The 23215-nt window shown below is 38.0% G+C and overlaps 1 protein-coding gene across 18 annotated transcripts in view; it reads right to left on the reverse strand.

Annotated features, from left to right (window-relative positions):
* Window positions 1-23215, reverse strand: part of tbc1d5 (TBC1 domain family, member 5) — a 519702-nt gene that overhangs the window by 101777 nt on the left and 394710 nt on the right. For all 18 annotated transcript variants that reach the window (XM_043690204.1, XM_043690195.1, XM_043690203.1 and 15 more), the window contains one exon: window positions 429-514. In XM_043690204.1, the coding sequence (XP_043546139.1) occupies window positions 429-514 (86 nt within the window). The remainder of the gene's footprint in view (window positions 1-428; window positions 515-23215) is intronic.

Consider the following 23215-nt stretch of genomic DNA (forward strand, 5'->3'; position numbering starts at 1 on the left):
ATTTACTAGATGGAATCCTGGGAGAAGGCGGCTGTCTGATAAGGGGTGATGAAATAGAACGTGTCTATCTTCTCTGGAGTTTACAAGAATTCGAGAAAGTCTGATGGAAATACATAAAGCTTGACAATATGGATGCTGACAGAGTATTTCCCTGGCTGGAGAGTTTAGGATTGGTGTTCCATCCAAGAGTTGTGGGTGCTCAGTTAAATATATTCATGGCAAAAATCAACATATTCTTAGAGGGAGAAAGGGAAGTTCATGTACAAGTTCAGCTATAATCTCATTTCATGGAAAAAACAGACCACAAGGGCATAAATCTTAATCCTATTTTTTTTAAGAAAGGACTGACACACTTAATCATGATATTCAAAGTGCATTAAAAAAAACTTGGTACACATAACAAGAGTAACAATATATTTAAATCCTACCGTGTCTTATTCACAATTTCTGCACCACGTGTCCTGTAATAATCTAGATTCTGTTGGAACTGGTAATTCATAGGTCTTGGATTGTTCTGGGAAGGAATAAAGTTTGAGTCAAATTTACAAGCTTTGCAAAAAATACTGTACATTACCTTATCTTGTAAAATTAATTCCAAAGTTTGTCAACTGAGTACCAATGACAGTACTTTAAATTTTGTATCAATCTCATTAGGTCAAAGCTACTTGGATTATAAAATTGTCAATGCTTTAAGAAACCTGCATGAAATCTCACAGCATATTTGGTTGAACACATTCTATATCATCAAGTATTTCATAGTTAACTGTATTATTCACTTGAGGCCTGGAATTTCCACATAATTTCCATCTTTGATTTTTGTTGCCTTTCCTGTCCTATCTCTGCAACCTCCTTCAATGCCATAACCCTCAGGTATACATGCCATCCTCTAATTCTGTCCTGTTGTTGCATTCCCAATCATATTTGTTCAGCCACTGGTTTCTCTGCCTTCAGTTGTGGAGGTCCCAGCCGCTGGAAAACCCCCTGACACGTCTCCACACCATCACACTGTCCTTCTTTTGGTCATTTTTCAAACCTTGTGAATAATTTACAAAAAGGAAGAGCTGACTGGATTGAAGCATCCAGGATCCTGAGTGGGCTTGATGCAATGGATGTAAAATAAATTTTTCCTTTCAAGGAAGAATCTAGAAATAGGGGTTCAAAAGTAAAAAAATCACCATTTAAGACAGAGATGAGAAAAAATTAGGCCACATTTGGAATATTGTTTGCAATTCTGGTCTCCTTCTTATTGGAAGGATGTTGTGAAATTTGAAAGAGTTCAGAAAAGATTTACAAGGATGTTGACAGGTTTGGGGGATTTGAGCGATAGGAAGAGGCAGAATAGGCCGGGGCTGTTTTCCCTGCAGCGTCGGAGGCTGAGAGGTGACCTTACAGGTTGATGAAATTATGAGGGTCATGGATAGGATAAATAGACAAGGTATTTTCCCTGGGGATGGAGAGTCCAGAACTAGAGGGCAGAGGTTTAGGATGAGAGGGGAAAGATCTAAAGTGGGCCTTAAGGGACTACTTTCTCTTACAGAGGGTGATGAGTATATAGAATGAGCTGCCAGAGGAAGTGGTGGAGGCTAGTACAATTACAATATTTAAAAGACATTTGGATGGGTATATCAAAAGGAAGGGTTTAGAGTGATATGGGTCAGGTGCTGGCAAATGGGACGGGGTTAAATTTAGGATAGCTGGTCAGCATGGGCAAGCTGAACCAAAGGGTCTGTTTCCGTGCTGTACATCTCTATGACTCTCACTGTCAAGAGTTGTTGGAATGCTCTTCATGAAGAGGTGGTGAAAGCAGAGTCTTTGAATACTTCTATGGCAGATGTAGATAAATGTTTGGCAAGAAAGGGAGTGAGGGGTTGTGGAGGAATTCTGGAGTTTAGTTAAGAGTATAGGTGAGAACGGCCAAAGAGCCTACTCCTCCTTGTAATTCATACGCTTGATTGGTCATGTCACCCAACAGCTATTGTAAGAGGTTTGGTGTCATTCTTTGCTTTATAATGCCACCCTGCAATGCCATGGGACATTTTGTTCTGTTAAAGATGGTATATAAAAAAGCTGTTGATATGAGATTATGGAATTTTAAGCACAGTGAATTGCTACTGCCTTATCACCTCATAACATTTGACTTGATAATGTTTTAAGCTGGTTCAACTGTTTACTTGAAACAGCTCCAGCCCATAAAACTGGTCCTGGCTCCAGGTTTGTATGATAAGTTTCTGCCACCAGTACTTATTCAGGACTTAGGAGGTTCATCACATTTTCTCAGATTCAGTAACATGCATCAACTCAAGGATGACAAGGTTAACTTATTCTGTTGCAATTGCTTCAAAAGTCAATCAGTCAAACTGATCAGAGTACATAAGACCCATTACTGGTAGTGAAATCAAGCAGTGTGTCTTGATCTGTAATTAGTTAAGTGAAGACAACAGTAACCAATGGTCAACTGAAGCCTATTAAAAGAAAGATTAAGAACATTAAATCAATCTGTTGAAGAATGGCTAATTTCTTGGCAAACCCATGCCTCTTTGAAAGAATGCCATTCCAGTCGCAATCAATAATGATTGATTACAATACTTGACTATGCAGATTCCAGAGAGATTTTACAGTTGGATTTATTGTTGGTAGCTTTGTACGTAAACTGCAGCATAACTTTGCTTTGGCAAAAATCAGAGCATTCTGCTGAATTTGCTCCTGGAAGAAACTCTATGTCATAATGTCTAGAATAGAGTGGTCACTACAATATCTTTCACGTTTTCTGTTGAAGTTTCCTCTCAAAAAACAATTGTGATGTATGTAGACATTTGAACACAACTTAATACATGCAAATGTTGTCGGGTTTAAGTTTTCCTGGAGATGCTTGCTTGACCTTCAATTTCTTTCTCATCAGAATGTTTCTTTTCGAGACAGTTACCACTGCTGAGAAAGACAAGCAAACATTTGCAATAGTAGGTCCTTGTGATGCAAGTGCATGTATTCTGACGTGTAGAACAATTTATTTCTGAAACTAATTACAAGTTGAAATTATTTTAGGGGCAGAGGAATTTCTTTTATTAGTCTTCCATGTAGTTGTTGGTGCGACTGGTTGGGCCAGTATTAAATGCACACCCCTAATTACCCTTGAGAAGGTGATAGTGAGCTGCCTTCTTGAACTGCTGCAGTCAATGTAAGGTAGATATACCTACAGAACTGTAAGAAAGGGAGTTCCAGAATCTTGATTAATGTTTTGATTTTGACAGCATCAGTTGTCCTACCCTTTCTCAATGATACAGGCCATGGTTTGGAATGTGCTGTTGAAGGAGCTTTTGTGAATTACTGCAGTGCTTCTTGTAGATGGTGCATACCACTGCCATATTCTGTGGTGGACAGAATGCCAACTGAGGTTTGTCCTGGATTATGTTGAGCTTGTTGGAGCTGCACTAAGCCAGGATAGGAGCAATTACTTCATCACACTCCTACATTGTGCATTTTTTTTTAAAAGCTTGTTCACAGGATGTGGATACTTCCGGCTAGAGCAGCATTTATTGACTGTCCCTAACTGCCCTGGAGAAGATGGTGATGAGCTGGCGTCCTAAATAGCTGCAGTCCATATGGTGTAGCCACTTTCACAGTGCAATTAAAGCGTGTGTTCCAGCATTTTGACCGAGCGACAGCGAAGAAACAATAATATAGTTCAAAGTCAGCATGGTGTGGTTTGGAGGGAAACTTGCAGGTGGTGGCACTCTCAAGCATTTGTACATGGTACATATCTTTATAATCCCAGCTGATATTATTTGACAGGTCAGATCGCAGATTGAAATCTGGATTGATACATTAACTTTTGATTTGTTTTGGTTTTAACAAAAATGTCTCTCACAGAAATATAAGCATGATTGCTAGAGATTTTGCTTCAACAATAAAACAGTATTTTATTAACAAAAGACATAATATTAAATTAAACCATTCTATCTACTTATCATCCAAATTTCAAGTTTTCAAACATACAGAAAAAAAGTATAATCCCATTAATCCCAGAACGCTGTTTTGTAAATTAAAACCAAAACAGCTTTTGTATAGCGCTCAAAACACATACCAGTATAAGACATAAATCACCACTTATACAATATTCACACCAGAATCTTTGTATCTAACACCTTGGTGGGTTTAAGACACTTGCCACTTCAATCTATAGACTAGACTATAGGTTGCTTCTTTCTGGGGCTATTGTTCATCTGAACTTAAATATACTGAGCTTTAAGGAATCTTGTCAGAGTTTTAGCACAACATTTGTGTCTGGGTCTAATACTAACTCTTCACTCTTAAGATAGGTCAGTATATCCTATTGGTCTATACAGCCATAGTAATCCACAGTCTACCTGGGACTGCTTTAAAACTCGTAGCAAATATAAAACCCTCTCTGCAAGCTATGGGTTTATCCCTGAGAGTGTTCTGGAGCTATATTAAACCTGGCAAATGTTGAGGTCCTCATTATCTAGCTTTTGGATCACAAAATAATCAGTGTGTACAAAAGCCTATTGAATCTAATACCATGCTTTAAGAACTTTTAAGATAAATCACCACAGCTGCAGAAATACTTACAACGAAATAATTAACTTCAGACACAGAAAATGCATAGGCTGCTAATTCAAAAAACAAAAATCCAAAATTACAATAAATTATATTAACAATGTAAATCTCAGTTTACATCAGAATACTGCTGTTACTCTTGTTAATGGTGAAGAAAATCAATGTTGCAGGGAGTGGATGTGGTGCCAAACAAGCCAATTGCTTTGTCCTGGATGGTGTGGACAATGAGTGTTCTTGTCATCCAGAAAAGTGGAGAGGATTCCATCACATTCAGGACTTGTACCTTGCAGATGGTAGATAGACTTTGGGGAGACAGGTGGTAAGTTACTCATTGCAGAACTCCTAGCCTTTGACTTGCTCTTGTAGCCATGGTATTTTTTTCATGATGGAAATTCATTGATGGTAATGCCATGGAATGCTAAAAGGAGATGTTTAGATTTTCTCATTGGAGATGGTCATTGTCTGACCCGTGTGTTACTTTCCACTTATCATTCCAAGACTGAACGTTACCCAGGTTATGCTGTATATCAACACGGACTGCTTCATATTTAAGGAGTTGGGAGTGTTGCTGAAAATTGTGCAAATATCAAGGACCAACTCCATTTCCGACCTGATGATAGAGGTAATTTATTGATGGAGCTGAAGATGGTTGGACCTAGGATTGCACTCTGAGGAACTACAGCAGAATTGTTATGGAAGTGAAATGACCAATCTCCAATAATCACAATCACCATCTTTGTGTCAGGTCTGATTCGAACCAGTGGAGATTTTTCCCTCTTATTCCTGTTGACTTCAGTTTTGCTAGGGCTTCCTGATGATACAGACTGGTAAATGTTTAGACCAAGGCTGTAATGTGGTCATGTACTGAATGACCTTTGTGCAATCTAAATTGAACATTAGAAAGCATGCTATTGCTGCCTAAGTGCTATTTGAAAGCACCATTGACATGCCCTCTACCATTTTGCTAATGGTCACGAGTAGACTGATGGGGTGGAAACTGGCCAGACAATACATACTTGGGTAGTTTTTGACATTGTTAGGAGTGCAGCTAGCTCTGCAGCACAAGTTTTCAGTATTATTGACAAAGCTGTTAGTTTTGGCTATACGCAGTGTTTGCTATATGCAGTGTTTGAAGTTATTTCTTGACATGGTGCACATTGGACCAAATTGGATGAACAAAGGCATAGACTTGGTACTTCTATGTAAATATAGCTGCAAATTCTTCAGCCTTTACTTTGGCACTGATATGCTGGGCTTCCCCTTTATTAAGGATGGGGGAATATTTGCTGGGTGTTCTGAGTTTTTCACTTGTCCACCACCATTCATGACTATAGGTGACAGGAATAACAGAATGCAGATCTGATCTATTGGCTGTAGAATCACTTATTATTGCCTATTGCATGTTAGTTATATAAGTAGTCCTGTCTTGTAGCTTTGTCATGCTGCTACCCTATTTTTAGGTATGCCTGCTTTTGCTTCTGGCATTCCCTTCACTGAAAGAGGCTGGAGTGAGGCGAAGAGATTAAGATTATTTTAAAAATTTGCAGGTGCTGGAAATCCAAAACACACAAAAGCAGATATTGCCACAGAAACTCAGCAGGTTTGGCAGCATTTAGAGTCATAGAGATGTGCAGCATGGAAACAGACCCTTCGGTCCAACTTGTCCATGCTGACCAATATCCCAATCTAATCTAGTCCCACCTGCAAGCACCCGGCCCATATCCCTCCAAACCCTTCCTATTCATATACTCATCCAGATGCCTTTAAAATGCTGTAATTAGGTGGGCTTGGATCGGCGCAACATCGAGGGCCAAAGGACCTGTACTGCGGTGTATTTTTCTATGTTCTAACGGTGGCAACATCCTTGTAAATCTTTTCTGAACCCTTTCAAGTTTCACAACATCCTTCCAATAGGAAGACCAGAATTGCATGCAATTTGTAGAAAGAAAATAGAGTTAATGTTTCCAGTCCACTGAATCTTCTTCAAGGGTTGCACAATGCCTACTCCAGCCAATACTGACCAAGTGGATGCATTCTGAATGGATTTTTAAGCATTCTTAATAGTTGACAGCAAGACCATAAGAAATAGGAAAAGGGATAGGTTGTTCAGCTCAGTGAGCCTGCTCTTCGATTCAACAGGCTTATGGCTGATCCGGCATTGCTCTCTGTGTGTGTGTCTCTCTCTCTCTCTCACACACTCACACTCTGTCTCTCGCACACACACTTGCAAATCCGACGTTGCTCCCGCTCACTTTCATATATTTCCCACAACTCTTAATTCTCTGACTCTTATCTATTTGAGACTCTTATCTATCTCAGCTTTAAATATACACAAGCAGTCAGCCTTCTTTGGCAAGGAGTTCCAAAGACTCTCAACCCTCAGAAAAAAAAAATCCTGCTCATCTCAGTCTTAAATTGGTGTCCCTGTATTCTGAGACTATGCCCTCTGAACCTTGACTCTCCCATAAGGGGAGATATCCTCTCAGTTTTTACCCAGACATGCCCCTTAAGAATCTTCTCATTCTCCTAGATAGAGCTCAATCTGTTTAATCTGTGCTCATAAGAAAACTCTCCATACTTTCATCCTGGAGAACCTTTTTTGAACTGACTCTAATGAAATGATATCTTTCCTTAAATAACGGGACCAAAACTGCTCAGTACTCCTGATGTGGCCTCACCAGCACCTTACACAGTTGCAGTAAGACTTGCCTACTCTTATACTCTAACACTCCAACCCCCTTGAAATAAGGACCAACCTTCCATTAGCCTTCCTGATTACCTGCTGCACCTGTGAGTTAAGCTTCAAGTCACTTTGTGTTGCTGCTTTTTGCTGTTTCTCTCTATTTAAATAATATTCTTTTTTTTGTTCTCTCTTCCAAAATGATCATATTTACCCACATTATATTGCATTTGCCAACATTTTGCCCACTTACTTCATCTATCAATACCTTTCTGTAAACTATTTGTATCCCTCTTGCTGCTGACCTTTCCCCCAATTTTTATTGTTTGCAAATTGGCTACAGTACATTCACTTCCTTCCTCTTAGTCATTAATATATATTGTAAATAGTTGTGGTTGCAACACAGATTCCTGTGGAACCCCACTGGTCACAGGTCGCCAGTCTGAAAAGGATTCCTGCCCATTAGCCAATTATCTATCTATGCCAATGTATCACCTCCAACACTGTAGACTCTTATGTTATGACTTAACCTTTTGTGAGTTATTTTGTTGAATGCCTTTTGGAACTCCAAACAGAACTCATCTACTGGTTCTCCTATATCCACTCTGGCTGATGCTTCTGAAAATACGCTAATAAATTAGTCAAATCGATTTCCCTTTCATGAAGCCATGCTGACTCTGCTCGACTAGATTATGATTTTCCAAATGTTCAATTACTTTCTTAATAGATTGCAGTTCTTTTGTAATAATAGATAAAGAACAAAGAACAAAACCAAAGAAAATTTACAGCCCAAGAACAGGTCTTTCGGCCCTCTAAGCCTGAGCCAATCCAAATATACTGTCTAAACCTGTTGGTCAATTCCTAAGCATCTGTATCCCTCTGCTCCCCACCTACTCATGCATCTGTCCAGAAGCATCTTAAATGAATCTACCATGCCTGCCTCTACCACCTCTGCTGGCAACACGTTCCAGATGCCCACCACCCTCTGTGTGAAGTACTTGGCTGCGTGTATCCCCCTTAAACTTTCCACCTCTCACCTTGAAAGTGTGACCTCTCACTATGGAATCCTTCACTCTGGGGAAAAAGCTTGTCTCTATCCACCCTGTCTATACCCTTCATGATTTTGTAAACCTCAGTCAGGTCCCTCTTCAATCTCCTTTTTTCTAATGAAAATAAACCTAACTTACTCAACCTCTCTTCATAGCTAGCACCTTCCATACCAGGCAACATCCTCGTAAACCTTCTCTGCACCCTCTCCAAAGCATCCATATCCTTTTGGTAATGTAGTGACCAAAACTGTACATAGTATTCCAAATGGGGCCAAACCAACGTCCTGTACAATGTTAACATAACTTACTAGCTCTTATACTCAATACCCCGTCCAATGAAGGCACGTATACTATATGCCTTCTTGACCACTTTATCCACCTGCGCAGCAACCTTCAGGTACAATGGACCTGCACTCCCAGATCTCTCTGCTCGTCAACCTTTCCCAAGGATCTTCTGTTCATTGTGTAATTCGCTCTAGAATTAGTCTTGCCTAAATGCATTACCTCACATTTGTCTGGATTGAAAGCCATCTGCCACTTTTCCGCCCAACTCTCCAGTCTATCTATATCCTCCTGTATTCTTTGACAGTCCCTTATGCTTTCTGCTACTCCAATCTTCGCGTTATCTGCAAACTTGCTGATCATTTCTTTTGTTCACTAACAAATGTTGACTTCAGTTAGTGACTGATACCTCCTTCAACAAAGCTGTAATGCTTTAGGTAGAATTGCTGCCATTTACATTTTGATCAGGGATTTTGATCAGAATAAATTAATTGCTATAACATTGCACCTTATAAATGGTTCAGTGTCCACACTAGTCCAGATCATGAAATATTTTTGTTCTCCTTGCTGGAGCCACATTAGGGAGATTTAAACATCCTTAGATAAGCACATGGATGATTTTGGGATAGTGTAGGGGGATGAGCGGAGAATAGTTCACAGATCGGTGCAACATCGAGGGCTGAAGGGCCTGTTCTGCGCTGTATTGTTCTATGTTCTTGAGATTTTAATGACTTTTGGAAAATTACCACCAATGCATCTACTATCTCTGTAGCTATCTCTTTTAGGATCCTCGGATACAAGCCGTCACATGTCGCAGAATCCAACAGTGTGTTAACTCTCTGTGCTACCTAACCATAAATTATGATCCCAGCTGATGGTACTACTGGGCAAACAAAGTTACTTTGATTGATCATCTATTCAATTTTTATTTGTTTGTTAACATGGTGATTGGTCAAAACATATTCATAAGATTGTACAGGTTCTTTAACAGTAGAACATAAGCTTAATACACAAAAACAAACAACTCAAACTATATATTTACAGCTGGAAAGATCTTAATACTAAAATTAAAACAAAGTTACAACTTGTTTCCCACTTTGTTATTGAGACTGAAGTTCAGAGAAATTACAATTATATCTCAACTCTTGGCGCTTCTACTTAATTGACTCCTTTCTGGTTCTTCCCTACATACTTGTTGAGACGACTTGATTATTTCTTCCCATGCCTGTTGACATGAACTGAGGCCCGAAACCTTTCCAATTCCAATGATTTCAATCCAAACTCTCCAGGCCTGGAAGCTTCAAAGAGTAGACACTTCTGCTAGGCTGACTGGCTTTCCTTCAATTGAAGTTTAAAAAAATCTCCTACTAGAAAACAAACTAAAATTTCCTTCTAAACGTAACGCTGGTGTTATGAGGTCACTGCAGTCGAAAAGTTAATTTTATTTCTCTCTCCACAAATGCTGCCACACCTGCTGAGTTTCTCCATCAATTTCTGTTTTTGGTTCAAATCTGGTGTTTTCTGGACTGAACTGATAAAGTAATGGCCTTAAATGTGTTAACATTACCTATTATGAACCCAAAATTATAAAATCTTGTTCCACTGACACTCCAAGGACCTTCCCAAACCCTTGATGACAGTCATACCTTCTTGGAACTGGTAAATTTGGGTCACTTTTCTCAAGGACTTGTTGATTTCCAAATATAAATAGTCCATAGCACTAGCCTCTCATATTAAAAGAATCCAAATTCTACACGTTATTATAACATTGTAGACACATTTCATCATATAATAAACAAACAATAATTATGCAGCCAGAACTGAATAATCAAAAGAAAACACACAGAATTGTAGGTGCTGGAAATCAGAAACAAAAACAGAAAATGCCGGAGAAACTCAGCAGGTCTGGCAGCATCTGTGGAGAGAAATCAGAGTTAACTTTCAGGCCCAGTGCCCCTTTTTCAGAACTAAGTAATCAATCGGCTTAAATGCACACTGGCTTTGAGACTGGCATGTGGCTAACTTCAGATGTCAACCAAATCCTTCGTCAAATTACTAACTAGAAAGCTTAACCTTGTTTATCTTTATACTAATGTGGCCAGACTTGTTGAGTGTTTTCAGCATTCTAATTTTTGTCTCAGATATCCAGCTTTTGCAATATTTTGCTCCTGTAATTTTTAGACTGCCAGATATAAGTATGGAATACTACAAATTTTCCACTGAAACATAAATGAATGTATGAATAACTACAACTGCACAAATGTCTACTATCATACTCTTTCACAACGTGTTTTATGTCAATAGTTAAAACTAAATATTCTTAGATATACTTATGTAATATTTCCCATGAAAACAGTCGCCTGTCATTGCCACTAGGTGCCACTGTGGCCATATCCCGTCTTTTGAAAAATTCGGTCAGGGGATTTAGGCAGCTGGCAAATCTGATATTTATCAATATTATTCAACTCTAGTTGGCCCTCAAGCTGGTGCCGGTGAGTTTATTTTGTGAAATGCTATGGGGTCTATAGGGTGACAAATCCCTATAAAGTTCAGATAATTTCAAGATTTTAAGTCAACAATGTTGAAGAAATGGCTATATATTTCCAAGTTAGGTGACCTGAAGGGAAATTTGAAGATCATGATATTGTAATCTTGACTTGCTACAAGCACATTAATGGGTTTTACACACTATAATTGCAGGATGCCAAAGGTTGTGTGAGTGAATTCCAATGGAAACATTCTGCTGCTTCTATTGATGAGGATTTAAGACGTATTGAAGGTTGTTACAAAGTTAGACAACCAGGTGACACAGGTTTAAGCTTATAAGATTAAAGGTTCAGAGATGGTTTTAGCTTTTGAGAGGGTTTTTGGAAGACACTTGGAGAATGGACAATCAAGTAGCAACTTACTTTTGGAAGTGATAATAGAACTGAAGCTTTTTTCTGGTCTCTTCTTTCAAATGTTCTAAAGTCAGGGATTGCTGTGTACACCAAGATAAGGAGGGAATAGGACCATTCGCCACAGCAGATTCGCCATCGACGATTAGCCACTGCCCTTTGTCCACCGTGGACGCTTAGCCACCGCCCATTGGCCACTGAAGACGATTTGCCACCGCAAGTAAGTCGTATATTTTGAATATTGGTGGTAGCGTTTACTTGGTTTAATAACCATTTACTTTTATTTCATTGATTTTTAAAAATTTAACAATATTAAAAATGTTAGAGAAGAAGCATACCTAAACTATATAAAATTGTTGTTATATTGGTTAAGGTAGCATTTGCGTTGTGTTGCTCTTGAATATGGTGAAAGAGATTGTTTGGAATACCTTAGAGGAATAGCGCACAACTATCAAATGAACTGAAATTTTCTTGTTTAATATTAATGTGAGATTTTACAGCCATAATAAAGATTTTTAAAATATATTTCCTTTTTCTGGTTAAAGTTTGTAACTCATTTTTATGTATAAACCAATAAAATGATATTTAGTTTACCTCTTTTTTATCAATATGTAGTATGGAGTTGTATAAATAAAGGGGACTGAGAAGTATGAAAGAACAGGTGGGAGGGAAAGCAATCAGTTTCTATATATATATTTAGAGTCATAGAGATGTACAGCATGGAAACAGACCCTTATCCATGCCCCTCATAATTTTGCAAACCTCTATAAGGTCACCCCTCAGTCTCCGATGCTCCAGGGAAAACAGCCCCAGCCTGTTCAGCCTCTCCCTATAGCTCAGATCCTTCAACCCTGGCAACATCCTTGTAAAACTTTCTGAACCCTTTCAAGTTTCAGTCTCCGGAGGTCAAACGATCGCTATGGAGAAACGCTGGTGGAGAACTGGCAGTGGCAGCAGCGGCGAATCTGCCATGGCGAATCATCACCAACTCAGATAAGGGAGGCCTAGCCTTGACATGACCTGTGCATAATAGAAAGATGAACTGATGGCCTGCAAATATACACACAAGTGGTTATTTTGTGAGAAGTTGAAGGAGGAATCATTTATGGAACCTGCCCTGAGGAAATTAAATGGATTGAATTGAATCTATGTTGACCTGCAATATATATATTTGAGGAAAGAAACAGACTTGGATATTGTCATTTTATGCTTTATATTTTTAATTTAATGAGTGCACATGTTAAAGTAACCTTGTTACTCTGACCTGGTAAAAAGCTGTAATTCTGAAAACAGTTTTTAAAAACAAGAAATGCACACTAATGCTTGCAAAATCTCACAGAACAAGAGACATGCGCAGCAAATAGATGGGAGTACATTGGCAAAACAAAGCATAGATTACAAAATAATATTCATACAACTGATATCTAGAATGGCAACATTAATTAACAAACCGACACATTTTGCTCTTCTGTCCTTGTCAAGCTCCAGTTGTGACCTATACTCCAGTTCAATTATTTCAAAATTTCTCCTTTTTAAAAAATCCTTCTTGATACATTCAAGACTATTTCCAACCTTTCACTGCATCGCAAAACAATTTTGGGTCTATATTATTGTGAATCCTGCTTCGAATCTTCCATTCCTTAGAGCAAAGCTTTCAGACGGCATAACTTCTTAAACTGTTTCAATCAACTCCTTTAACTTGGCCCAGTGTCAGTGTCTGAATCCCCTCCTCCTATCCCCTTGTAAAAAGATGTAATGATATTTCTCCTAAAAGTACTATAGAAAATATTAGTTGTTTAATCCTCCTTGAAAGTTGATTCCTGCTCATTTGAAATGTACAAATCCACAGCCTTTAAAGGCAAATTATTGAAATGGATATACCATTGCAACAATTAGACTTGAAATATTCACTCTCACATTTTTTAATATAGGTCTATACATGTTTACATGATCAATTACATTGCTTCTACTTTAGGAGTTATTTTAATATTATTTTATGGTAAAAATAGTGTCATTGACAGAGTCAAGTTTATTAAATTGTCAAATTGACAGAATTCAAATTGTCAAAGGCACTCCTAATTATGTCTTTCAAAATTTTTGCCTTTTTAAATACATTTGTCAAAGGAGACATGATGGTGAAGTTCAGCGTAAACTTCAGATAAAATTCATTCATGAAAATTATTGCAAAATTTTACATTTTGTCCTCGGTATGGGAAAATGCAAAATAGCCATTCCTCTCCCTTCTTATGGTGCCATTTGACTGTGTCCCACAATGTGGCGACTTTTGTTTCAGTGAATTCACTTTTAGTCAGATTGATAACAAAACTGCTCACAGTCCTGAAGGGTGACATCTGAAACTTCGATTTCTGAATCTCTTAATGCTGCATGGCTTGCTGTGTTCTTCCAGCCTCCTGCCTATCTACTTCATATAGCTGATCAAACAGTACTGTCAAATGTAAAAACGTTTTTCTAAAGTTTGGTTGAGCATACTAGACGTGGTCAATAATGACCACACAGTTACAAAGTCAGTCAATAACTAGCTTGGTTGATCATTGGAATACGATACATTTTTCATTCCAAATGGCATGACTTTGCATTGATGAAGTCCATCCGGTGTACAAAAGCTGGTACCTTTCAGATGTGTCAATGGAACTTACCAATATCCTCTTAGTAAGTCAATTTTGGGCATAATTTCTGTTTGCCTAGTTTTTTTCAGTATAGTCATTGTCACAGAGTCTTCCCCCAATCTTGATCCAGGATTGAAGTCCACTTTTGTTATTGCACTGACTCTGTGATGATAGTTTATAATCTTTGCAACCCATCACAAAAGGTGAACTCCAGCTACTGTGACTCAATTTAATAGTGTCATCATCAATCAAGAACTTAATCTCTTCTCTCACTTGAGACAATTTCTCTGGATTAAGTTTGTAAGGATGTTGTTTTATAGGTGATGCAACCCCTACAGTCACATCATGAAAATCCAAAGACCTTTATTTTTGTTCTGTTCATAGAAATTGATTAATAAGTTTTTTTAAAAAATGTAAGTCACTTTGACAGTTATCTGGATTATCAAAATATTTTGAAATCTAATCTTTCAACCATCTGTGGATCAACCAATCTGATTTCTGGAAATTCAAAACTTGATCCTCCAATTTCTCGTTCCTTCTCCAATTGTTCTGATATTTTTGTTCCTCCATATTTGTTTCATGACCATAAATGCATTTTACTTCTGCCTTTCTTCCTTGGCATAATTTCTCTTTACAAAATGAAACACTTGTTGATTTTTCTCTTCCCTCTGGAGTGGTCACTACATAACTTACATCTTTGAGTTTCCTTTCAATTTGATAAGGTAGAGCAAACACTGCCTCTAATGATGTCCCAGAGATAGGCTACTATCTTGGCTCCAGCAACAAAATTCTACTATTAGTCCTTTTATAGTTTTCATTATTTGTTGAGTATATACAAATTCTTTTTGGTCAACTTTCACACCTTGATTAGTGTTTGCCTGAATCCTGAGACATAAGTGACAAATTTAGTATCTGAGCTTTGGTATATCAATATTTCTTTAATTAATTTTAATAGTCTACTCATTTCAAATACATATATCAAATCAAAAGGACTGACTCTTGAAGACTAGTTAAGAATTTCCATGATTGAAGACAAGGGTATCTCAATCATTAAGACATTCTTGAGAATAAGCTCCAAGCTTGGTCTTCAAAGTCTGATGCTATCTTTCCAATGCACTTTGGAGGTTGTGGATGACAGGTCAGAATTTCTTTGAATATTTGTGACCCAAAATTTGAACCTGCTCTGACTCTGTTCCTTTGGGTAGTCCTTTTTAAAATAAAACTAACTTTCCCACTATCAGTCATGCTGTAATCTTTCAAAAAAAAAAGCACAGGTTCAGTAAACTTCATGGAAACGCCCATTATCATTAAAAGACATTTATTCCCACTCCTGGTTTTAGGGTCAGGGTCCTAAACAATACATTATATGGTTCTTCAAAAGCTGGTATTAGGATTAAAGGTTTACTTGATGGTGGGAGTTTCCTCATGACAAATGCCATACTGTTTACCATTTAGATGGAGAGGAATTTGTTAAGTGTGTACAAGAAAGTTTGTTGATTCAGTATGTGGATGTACCTATTAGAGAGGGTGAAAAACTTGGCCAACTCTTGGGAAATAAGGCAGGGCAGGTGACTGAGGTATCAGTGGGGGAGCACTTTGGGGTCAGTGACCATGACTCTATTAGTTTTAAAATAGTGACGGAAAAGGACAGATCAGATCTAAAAGTTGAAGTTCTAAATTGGAGGAGGACTAATTTGATGGTATTAGGCAAGGACTTTCAAAAGCTGAATGAGGACAGATGTTTGCAGGTAAATGGGCGACTGGAAAATGTGAAGCCTTCAAAGATGAGATGTCAAAAGTCCAGAGACAGTATATTCCTGTTAGGGTGAAAGGAAAGGCTGGTAGGTGTAGGAAATGCTGGATGACTAAAGAAATTGAGGGTTTGTTAAGAAAAAGAGTGGTGGTGAAGAGTTGCTTTTCAGACTGGAGGCCTGTGACCAGTGGTGTTCCACAAGGATCGGTACTGTGTCCACTGTTCTTCATCATTTATATAAATGATTTGGATGTGAAAATAGGATGTATAGTTAGTAAGTTTGCAGATGACACCCAAATTGGAGGTGTAGTGGACAGCGAAGGAGGTTACCTCAGAGTGCAACGGGACCTTGATCAGATGGACCAATAGGCTGAGGAGTGGCAGATAGGGCTTAATTTACATAAGCGTGAGATGCTGTATTTTGGAAAGGCAAATCTTCACAGGACTTATGCACTTAATGGTAAAGCCCTGGGGAGTGTTGCTGAACAAAGAGACCTTGCACTGTAGGTTGAAAGTAGACTTGCAGGTCAACAGGAGAGTGAAGACAGCTTTTGTTATGCTTGTCTTTTTTGGTCAGAGCACTGAGTGTAGGAGTTGGGAGGTCATGTTGCGGCTGTACAGGACTTTGGCTAGGCCACCTTGCCTAGCAAAATTGATGACAATTTTGCATGCAATTTTGGTTTTCTTCCTATTGTGAAATTTGAAAGGGTTCAGAAAAGGTTTACAAGGACGTTGCCAGGGCTGGAGGATTTGAGCTATATGGAGAGGCTGAATAGGCTGAGGCTGTTGTTCCTGGAGCATTGGAGGTTGAGGGGTGACCTTACAGAGGTTTATAAAATCATGAGGGGCATGGATAGGATAAATAGATAAGGTATTTTCTGTGGGATGGGTGAGTCCATAACTAGAGGGAAAAGGTTTAGGGTGAGAGGGAAAAGATATAAAATGGATCTAAGGGGCAACCTTTTCACGCAGAGGGTGGTGCGTGTATGGAATGAGTTGCCAGAGAGGAAGTGGTGGCGCCTGGTACAATTACAGCATTTAAAAGGCATCTGAATGGGTACGTACATAGGAAGGGTTTAGAGGGATATGATACAAGTACTGGAAAATGGGGCTAGATTAGGTTAGGATATTTGGTTGGCATGGACGAGTTGGACTGAAGGGTCAGTTTCTGTGCTGTACGTCTCAATGACTCTAAATGTGGCTTTATGTAATCCTGGCCATTAAAAATATTTTGGTATTTTAGGCTGTACCTTCCTAATACCTAAGTGACTGCAATTAGAATTTCATGAGCCACTTGCCAACTTTTATTATGAGACTTAAAGGAATGTTCACCTAATGGACCACTACCCATTCTTTATTGTCTTGTAATTCAGTGGTGTATATTTATTTTGTAGTTTGTGCTTCAAGTAGTGACACTGAGGTATTGTTTATGATTCAATTTCCCTAAAAAATTGGCAAAACAAGTCAGTCTTGTTCTCTTTACTTGCTTGTTTTTAAATTTAAATTTTTGAAAATGAATATCTGATAACAAATCATCGCCCTTTTTCATAGACTATTCTTCTTCCAATCCAATTTTATGGACTTGAGATTTCGTTCCACATGTCAGGAAACAATGCAGGTCGCTCCTCCTTACATTATCTCAGTTTCTTTTTATTTTAACCACTTTGGTGAGTCCAATATTTTTGAACCAGCCAGGAGTTTTTTTCTAAATCGAAGAGGGTTATGCGACTTTAGAGCTTCTGTCTCAGAAGGCGATGGGGGCAGTGTCATTGAATATTTTTAAGCCAGAAGTGGAAAGGTGCTCATTAGACAGGGAAATCAAGGGTTATCAGGGCTAAGTAGGAATGTGGAAATTGAAATAAAGAGATGAATCGTGATCTTATTAAATGACTCAGCAGGCGTGAAAGTCAAATAGTCTACTTCTGCTTCTATCTTGTATATTCGTAAGCTTTGTGGAAAACCAATTCAGTTTAAAAATAATGATTGTTTTTAAATCATTGTAGCAGAGGAAATGATAATTTTCATGAGAAAGTAGGAATGCAGGAAATCTCACTGGCTAAGTTAGGAATATTGAAATCATCAAATCTTACTGAAGGAGCCATTCAGTCATGCCTCCTTTAATCATGCCCCATATTACTGTAAACATGTTCCTTCTCAAATCTACTGTTTTTCTTTACTGGTATTCTTATTAGTATTCTGATGACAAAGTATTCTGAGATAAATACAATGCAAACATATACAATGGAAGACAGGTGGAATTAAGGTATCAAAGAAAATGGGCTATTTCAGCAAACTAGCAATTAACAGAGTTAATTTAAAGATGTGAAGAAGCAAAGCACAGACAGGTATAACTATCAAGTAGGCATCCTCTTCTAATAACAACCTTGGTACTGAGTGTGTGGCCGAGTCCTTTGTTTTTCTATGTATAAGTAAAATATTGACAATATAGAAAAAATGTTGGGTATCACTTGCTGTTCAGGTTATCTTCAAAACCTACAATAATTACTGTCTGATTTGGCATAGTCTAAATACACTCAGTGCAGCTGCTCTAACAACAACTGCTGGTGTTTGTTCAGAATTAGCACTTAAGTCGGACCAGCATCAAAACAATTAGTCGGCAGGGAATTATTTAGAAAAGTTAAATGAATCTCCTATGATTTACAAAAATCTTTACAATGCAATGATTAGCACTGAAATTTACTAGTTTAGATAAATACTTATTTATCAACTCGAATGCTACAAAGAACACTTTTTAAGGTTTCAACAAACAGTACAATGTCCTTGACAATCCGTAGAATTCTGAATTTTCTCTGAAATTCTTATTAGGAAATTATCTCTAATAGCCTATCTTTAAAAAATGAACAATCTTGCTTCACACCATTCCTTTGTTCTATGCCTGGCATAGCAACATGGTTTCTTTCTCCTCATCAACAAACCAATTGTTAACAAAAAAAAGTACTACTCATGCTCATGGAATAAGAAAAATGTCAAAATCAACAATGAACCCATCTCCTTGGCACATTTTCTTTATTAACATTTATGTGGCAACCATGTTAGCAAGCAATAACAAGCTTTCAACTTTGTGGACCCACTAACTAAGCTTGCTTATTTTACATATCAAATCAATACTAAGCACTAAACATCTGGACTATTAATATTTCTGATTGCTATTAACAACCAATCCATTAATATACATATATATTTTGTTCTTTAAGAATAGCAGATAAGTAAAACCAACATTTGAAAAAGAATCAAGGATTCAAAATTATATCTGTAATTAAATCTGGAGCACAAGAAAATATCCAAGTTACAACAAGTTCATTAAAGATCTACTGTTAAAAAAAATCACTTTTTAGAATTGTTTAAGATTGTATTTGTGACATGCAATACAGAGCCCAAAAATTTGTGGTAAATTGGTAAATTTCACTTTATATTTTAATTACACTCTATAATAATGTCTTGACTGATTCCTTTCAGTCCTCTTACTAATGAAGAATATTTATGTCTTCCATAATCTAACTAAAGCAGGTAATATTTGAACCACATCAGTCTCACAAAATACTTCCTTCAACCAGAAAAAAGGACAACTATCTTCAATAACATCAAAATAAAAAAAAAACAAAGAACTGCTGTAAATCAGAAACAAAAACAGAAGTTGCTGGAAAAGCTCAGCAGGCCAGGCAGCATCTATGGAGAGAAGTCAGAGTTAACATTTCGGGTCCAGTGACCCTTCCTCTGAACTGAGTTATAAAGAAGCGTCATTGGACCAAAACCCCAACTCTGATTTCTCTCCACAGATGCTATAAGACCACTCAGCTTTTCCAGCAATTTCGGTTTATGTTTCTTCACTAACATCACTCTTGTCAGATCCTTCATCATTACCATTGAGAAGGCCGGTGACTAAAAACTTGACTGGACCAAAAGCATCAGCAAGAGTTGAATGGCTTGTTTCTGTTCTTTAATTTATTTGTTAAAGCAGAGGGTAGGCACTCTCCAGTAATGTCTCACTTCTCCATTCCTTACCACGTCTTTTCTTTTCTATCAAGCAAAGTCTGGAATACTGATCACTAACATGGATGATTGCAACTGCAATAGATATGAAGCTGTTGTCCTGGTTAATTACCAAATCACTGGACTCAATGCCTACTGTATCAATATCTACAATATCAATGGCTGTAGTCCCGACATAAAACGTAAGCTATAGGAGCATAATTTGGCCATTCAGCTTATTGAGTCTGCTCTGCCATTCGATCATGGTTCTCAATCTGATGCGCCTGCCTTCTCCCCTTGATCATTTACTAATCAAGAATCTCTCAATCTCTGTCTTAAAGACCATCAATGGCCTGTTACCTCCACAACCTTCTGTGGTAATGAGTTCCACAGACTAACCACCCTCCAGTTGAAGAAACTCCTCCTCATCTCACTTCTAAAGAGGCATCCCTTCATTCTGAGGCTGTGCCCCCAGGTGCGAATCTCTCCAACTAGTGGAAACATTTTTTCCAGATCCACTGTAGCCAGGCATCCCAATATTCCCTAATTTTCAATAAAGACAGAGACAGCATCCTCAACCACTCCTCATATGACAAGCCCCTCATTGCTAGGATCATTCTCGTGACCGTCTTCTGGGGGTACCTCCAAGTCCAGTGCATCCTTCCTCAGAAACGGGGTTCAAAAGTGCCAACAATATTCCTAAAGCTGTCTGACCAGAGCCTTATTGAGCCACAGCAGAACATCTCTGCTCTTGTAATGTTGCCCTCTCAAGTGAATGCTAACATTGCCAACAGAACCTGCATGGTAATCCTAAGAGAATCTTAAATTAGGACTCCAAAGTTCCTTTGGCATCAGATTTTCAAAGCCTTTCCCCATTTAGAAAATAATCTACTCCTCTATTCTTCCTAGCAAGTACATAACCTTACTGTACCATATTGTATTCAATTTGCTGCCACTTTGTCCACTCTCCTAGCCTGTCCAATTCCTTCTGCAGCCTCCCCTCTTCCTCAACACTATCTGTTATTCCACCTATCTTTGTGTCATCTGCAAACTTGGCAACAATACCCTCAGTTCCTTCATCAAGATTTTTAATGTATAACATGAATGAACACTGACCCCTGTGGAACTCCACAGGTCACCAGCTGCCATTCTGAAAAGGACACTTGAATTCCCCCCAATCTGCCAGTCAGCTAATCCTCTATCCATGCCACCATCGTGCCCTTAACACCATGAGCTCTTACCTTATTTAGCAGTTTTCTCTACCGTACTTTGTCAAAGGCATTCTGGGAATCCAAACAAATCACATCCACTGTTCTCCTTTGTCTAACTTGCTTGTTGCAATATGCATGGTAGTTGTTTCAACAGCTTTCTCATCATCTTTGTTGCTCTTGTTGGCCTTAATAACAATGTCCTGGGCATAGTATCATGCTTCAACTTCCCCACAAAACAGTACACTATCTTACTTTGTATACGTATTGCTGAATCTTCATGGATGCTAGATCCTATACCACAGTCTTGAAATTTCTATCTCTAGTCATTGTGAGAGTAGCAAGTTAGTGTTTCATTATTTCCTCCTGGTCATGAATAATAAGGGGTAAGCAATAAATACATCCTGACTAGTGATGCCAATATTCCACAAACAAATGAAAGAAAAAGGCCAGTGCCCCAAAACTACTCACTAATTTGTCACATAAAGCAAAGGCATATTATGTAATTTGTTTCCCTAACCAAATAACTAATACAATTTGAGAAGCTCTAAAATTATAGCCTTAAAAGGTTCAATAAAAATCCATCATTCATATACAATCAGCAATATTCCTCTCTCCAAAAGCCCCAATTCCTAGGAGCTAGAAATAGTTTGAAAGCTATCACCAGCAGTAACATTACCAGCAAGGGTACTGGCTATACAGAAGGGTAGAGAAACCTGCACATGGTTAACAAAAACAATGACATGAATTCAGAGTCTGGAGACAGGAATGTGGTACTGAAAATCAGATCTACAGATGTGTTACATTATCACCTTGATTGTTCAACCCACATCACAAATATCAAGCAATTTATCTGTCCTTAATCATGGGACCAGTTTTTAAGCAAACCCATTTAAAAAAATTCAGAGGTTTGCATTAAGTTACCTATCCACCAATCCTGAAAGTTTCCAGGAATTTACGGTAGAAACTGCAAATATTACATGCAATTATGCATTAAAAAATAAAACTGATAGCATGGAATTAATATTTGCAAACTCAATCCAAAGGTAAAATGTCACAGATTATCAAAGCTAAATTTAATTGTAGAATATACTTTGATACACCTAAATTAAAGGGATGAAAGTACCAATGAGTACTATCAACAGCCACAGAAATTATTAATGAAAATAAAGTGTAAGAATGCTCAAGGACGGAATATGGTGAAGGACTGGCCTCAAGGACAAAGTTACAGGTCAAATTACAAAGCCTTCCCAATTTCATCTTCCCACCAGGATGGATTTCTTTTTGAATAAATTGTTCCATCTTTAACATTAATCGAGAAGCAAAGTGAACAACATACTGTTTTCTAATTTTCTTTACTAAAGTATATCCAAAGCCAATCTACTGTTTATTTTTTCAACGACAACGGAAACAGATAATGGTCACAGTAGATGTGAAATCCCGCTCTCTCAGAGGAATTAAATAGGTGCATCTTCAGCCATGTTTCTCATGCTCAGCATGCAGAAACAAATATAAATAAGCTGTACTAAACGTGGGTGAATTAACTTGTCACAGAGGCACAGAGATGTACAGCATGGAAACAGACCCTTCAGTCCAACCCGTCCATGCTGACCAGATGTCCCAACCCAATCTAGTCCCACCTGCCAGCATCGGCCCACTGTCAAAATAGAAAAATGTAGCAAGTGCATTATTGGTGTAAGATGCAGTAGGATAGGTAGTTTTTAGCTTTGCTGCAGCATATTTGAAATTGTAGTACTGGCTAATAATGACATTGCATGATCACCTGAACAGGTATTGGGGAATGCTGGGAAAAAGACACTATTAATCAATCAATTTATCAGAATAAGCAGACAGAAGTAACCAGCAACTGCTGTGTCAATAAAGCAGAAACATACCTTAAAGAACTGAAGTTTAACTAGTTTACAGCTTCTGTTCTTTAAGATTCACTGCTCTTTCAAAACAATTAATAGTTGTTGCTCTTCCCCAACATTCTCAAGGTTGATCAGCCATTTCTTTTTCCGTTATTGTCACAGAATCTGTAACAAGGTGGTTCATGACTTGTTGCAATGTACATGAGGGTGTAAGAAAGACAACTATTCTTCTATATTCTATTGTGATTTTAAAACTCTTTTACACTTGCTAGAATTTATTTTT

This window comes from Chiloscyllium plagiosum, chromosome 5, assembly GCF_004010195.1.
Source record: "Chiloscyllium plagiosum isolate BGI_BamShark_2017 chromosome 5, ASM401019v2, whole genome shotgun sequence".
Taxonomy (NCBI): Eukaryota; Metazoa; Chordata; class Chondrichthyes; order Orectolobiformes; family Hemiscylliidae; genus Chiloscyllium; species Chiloscyllium plagiosum.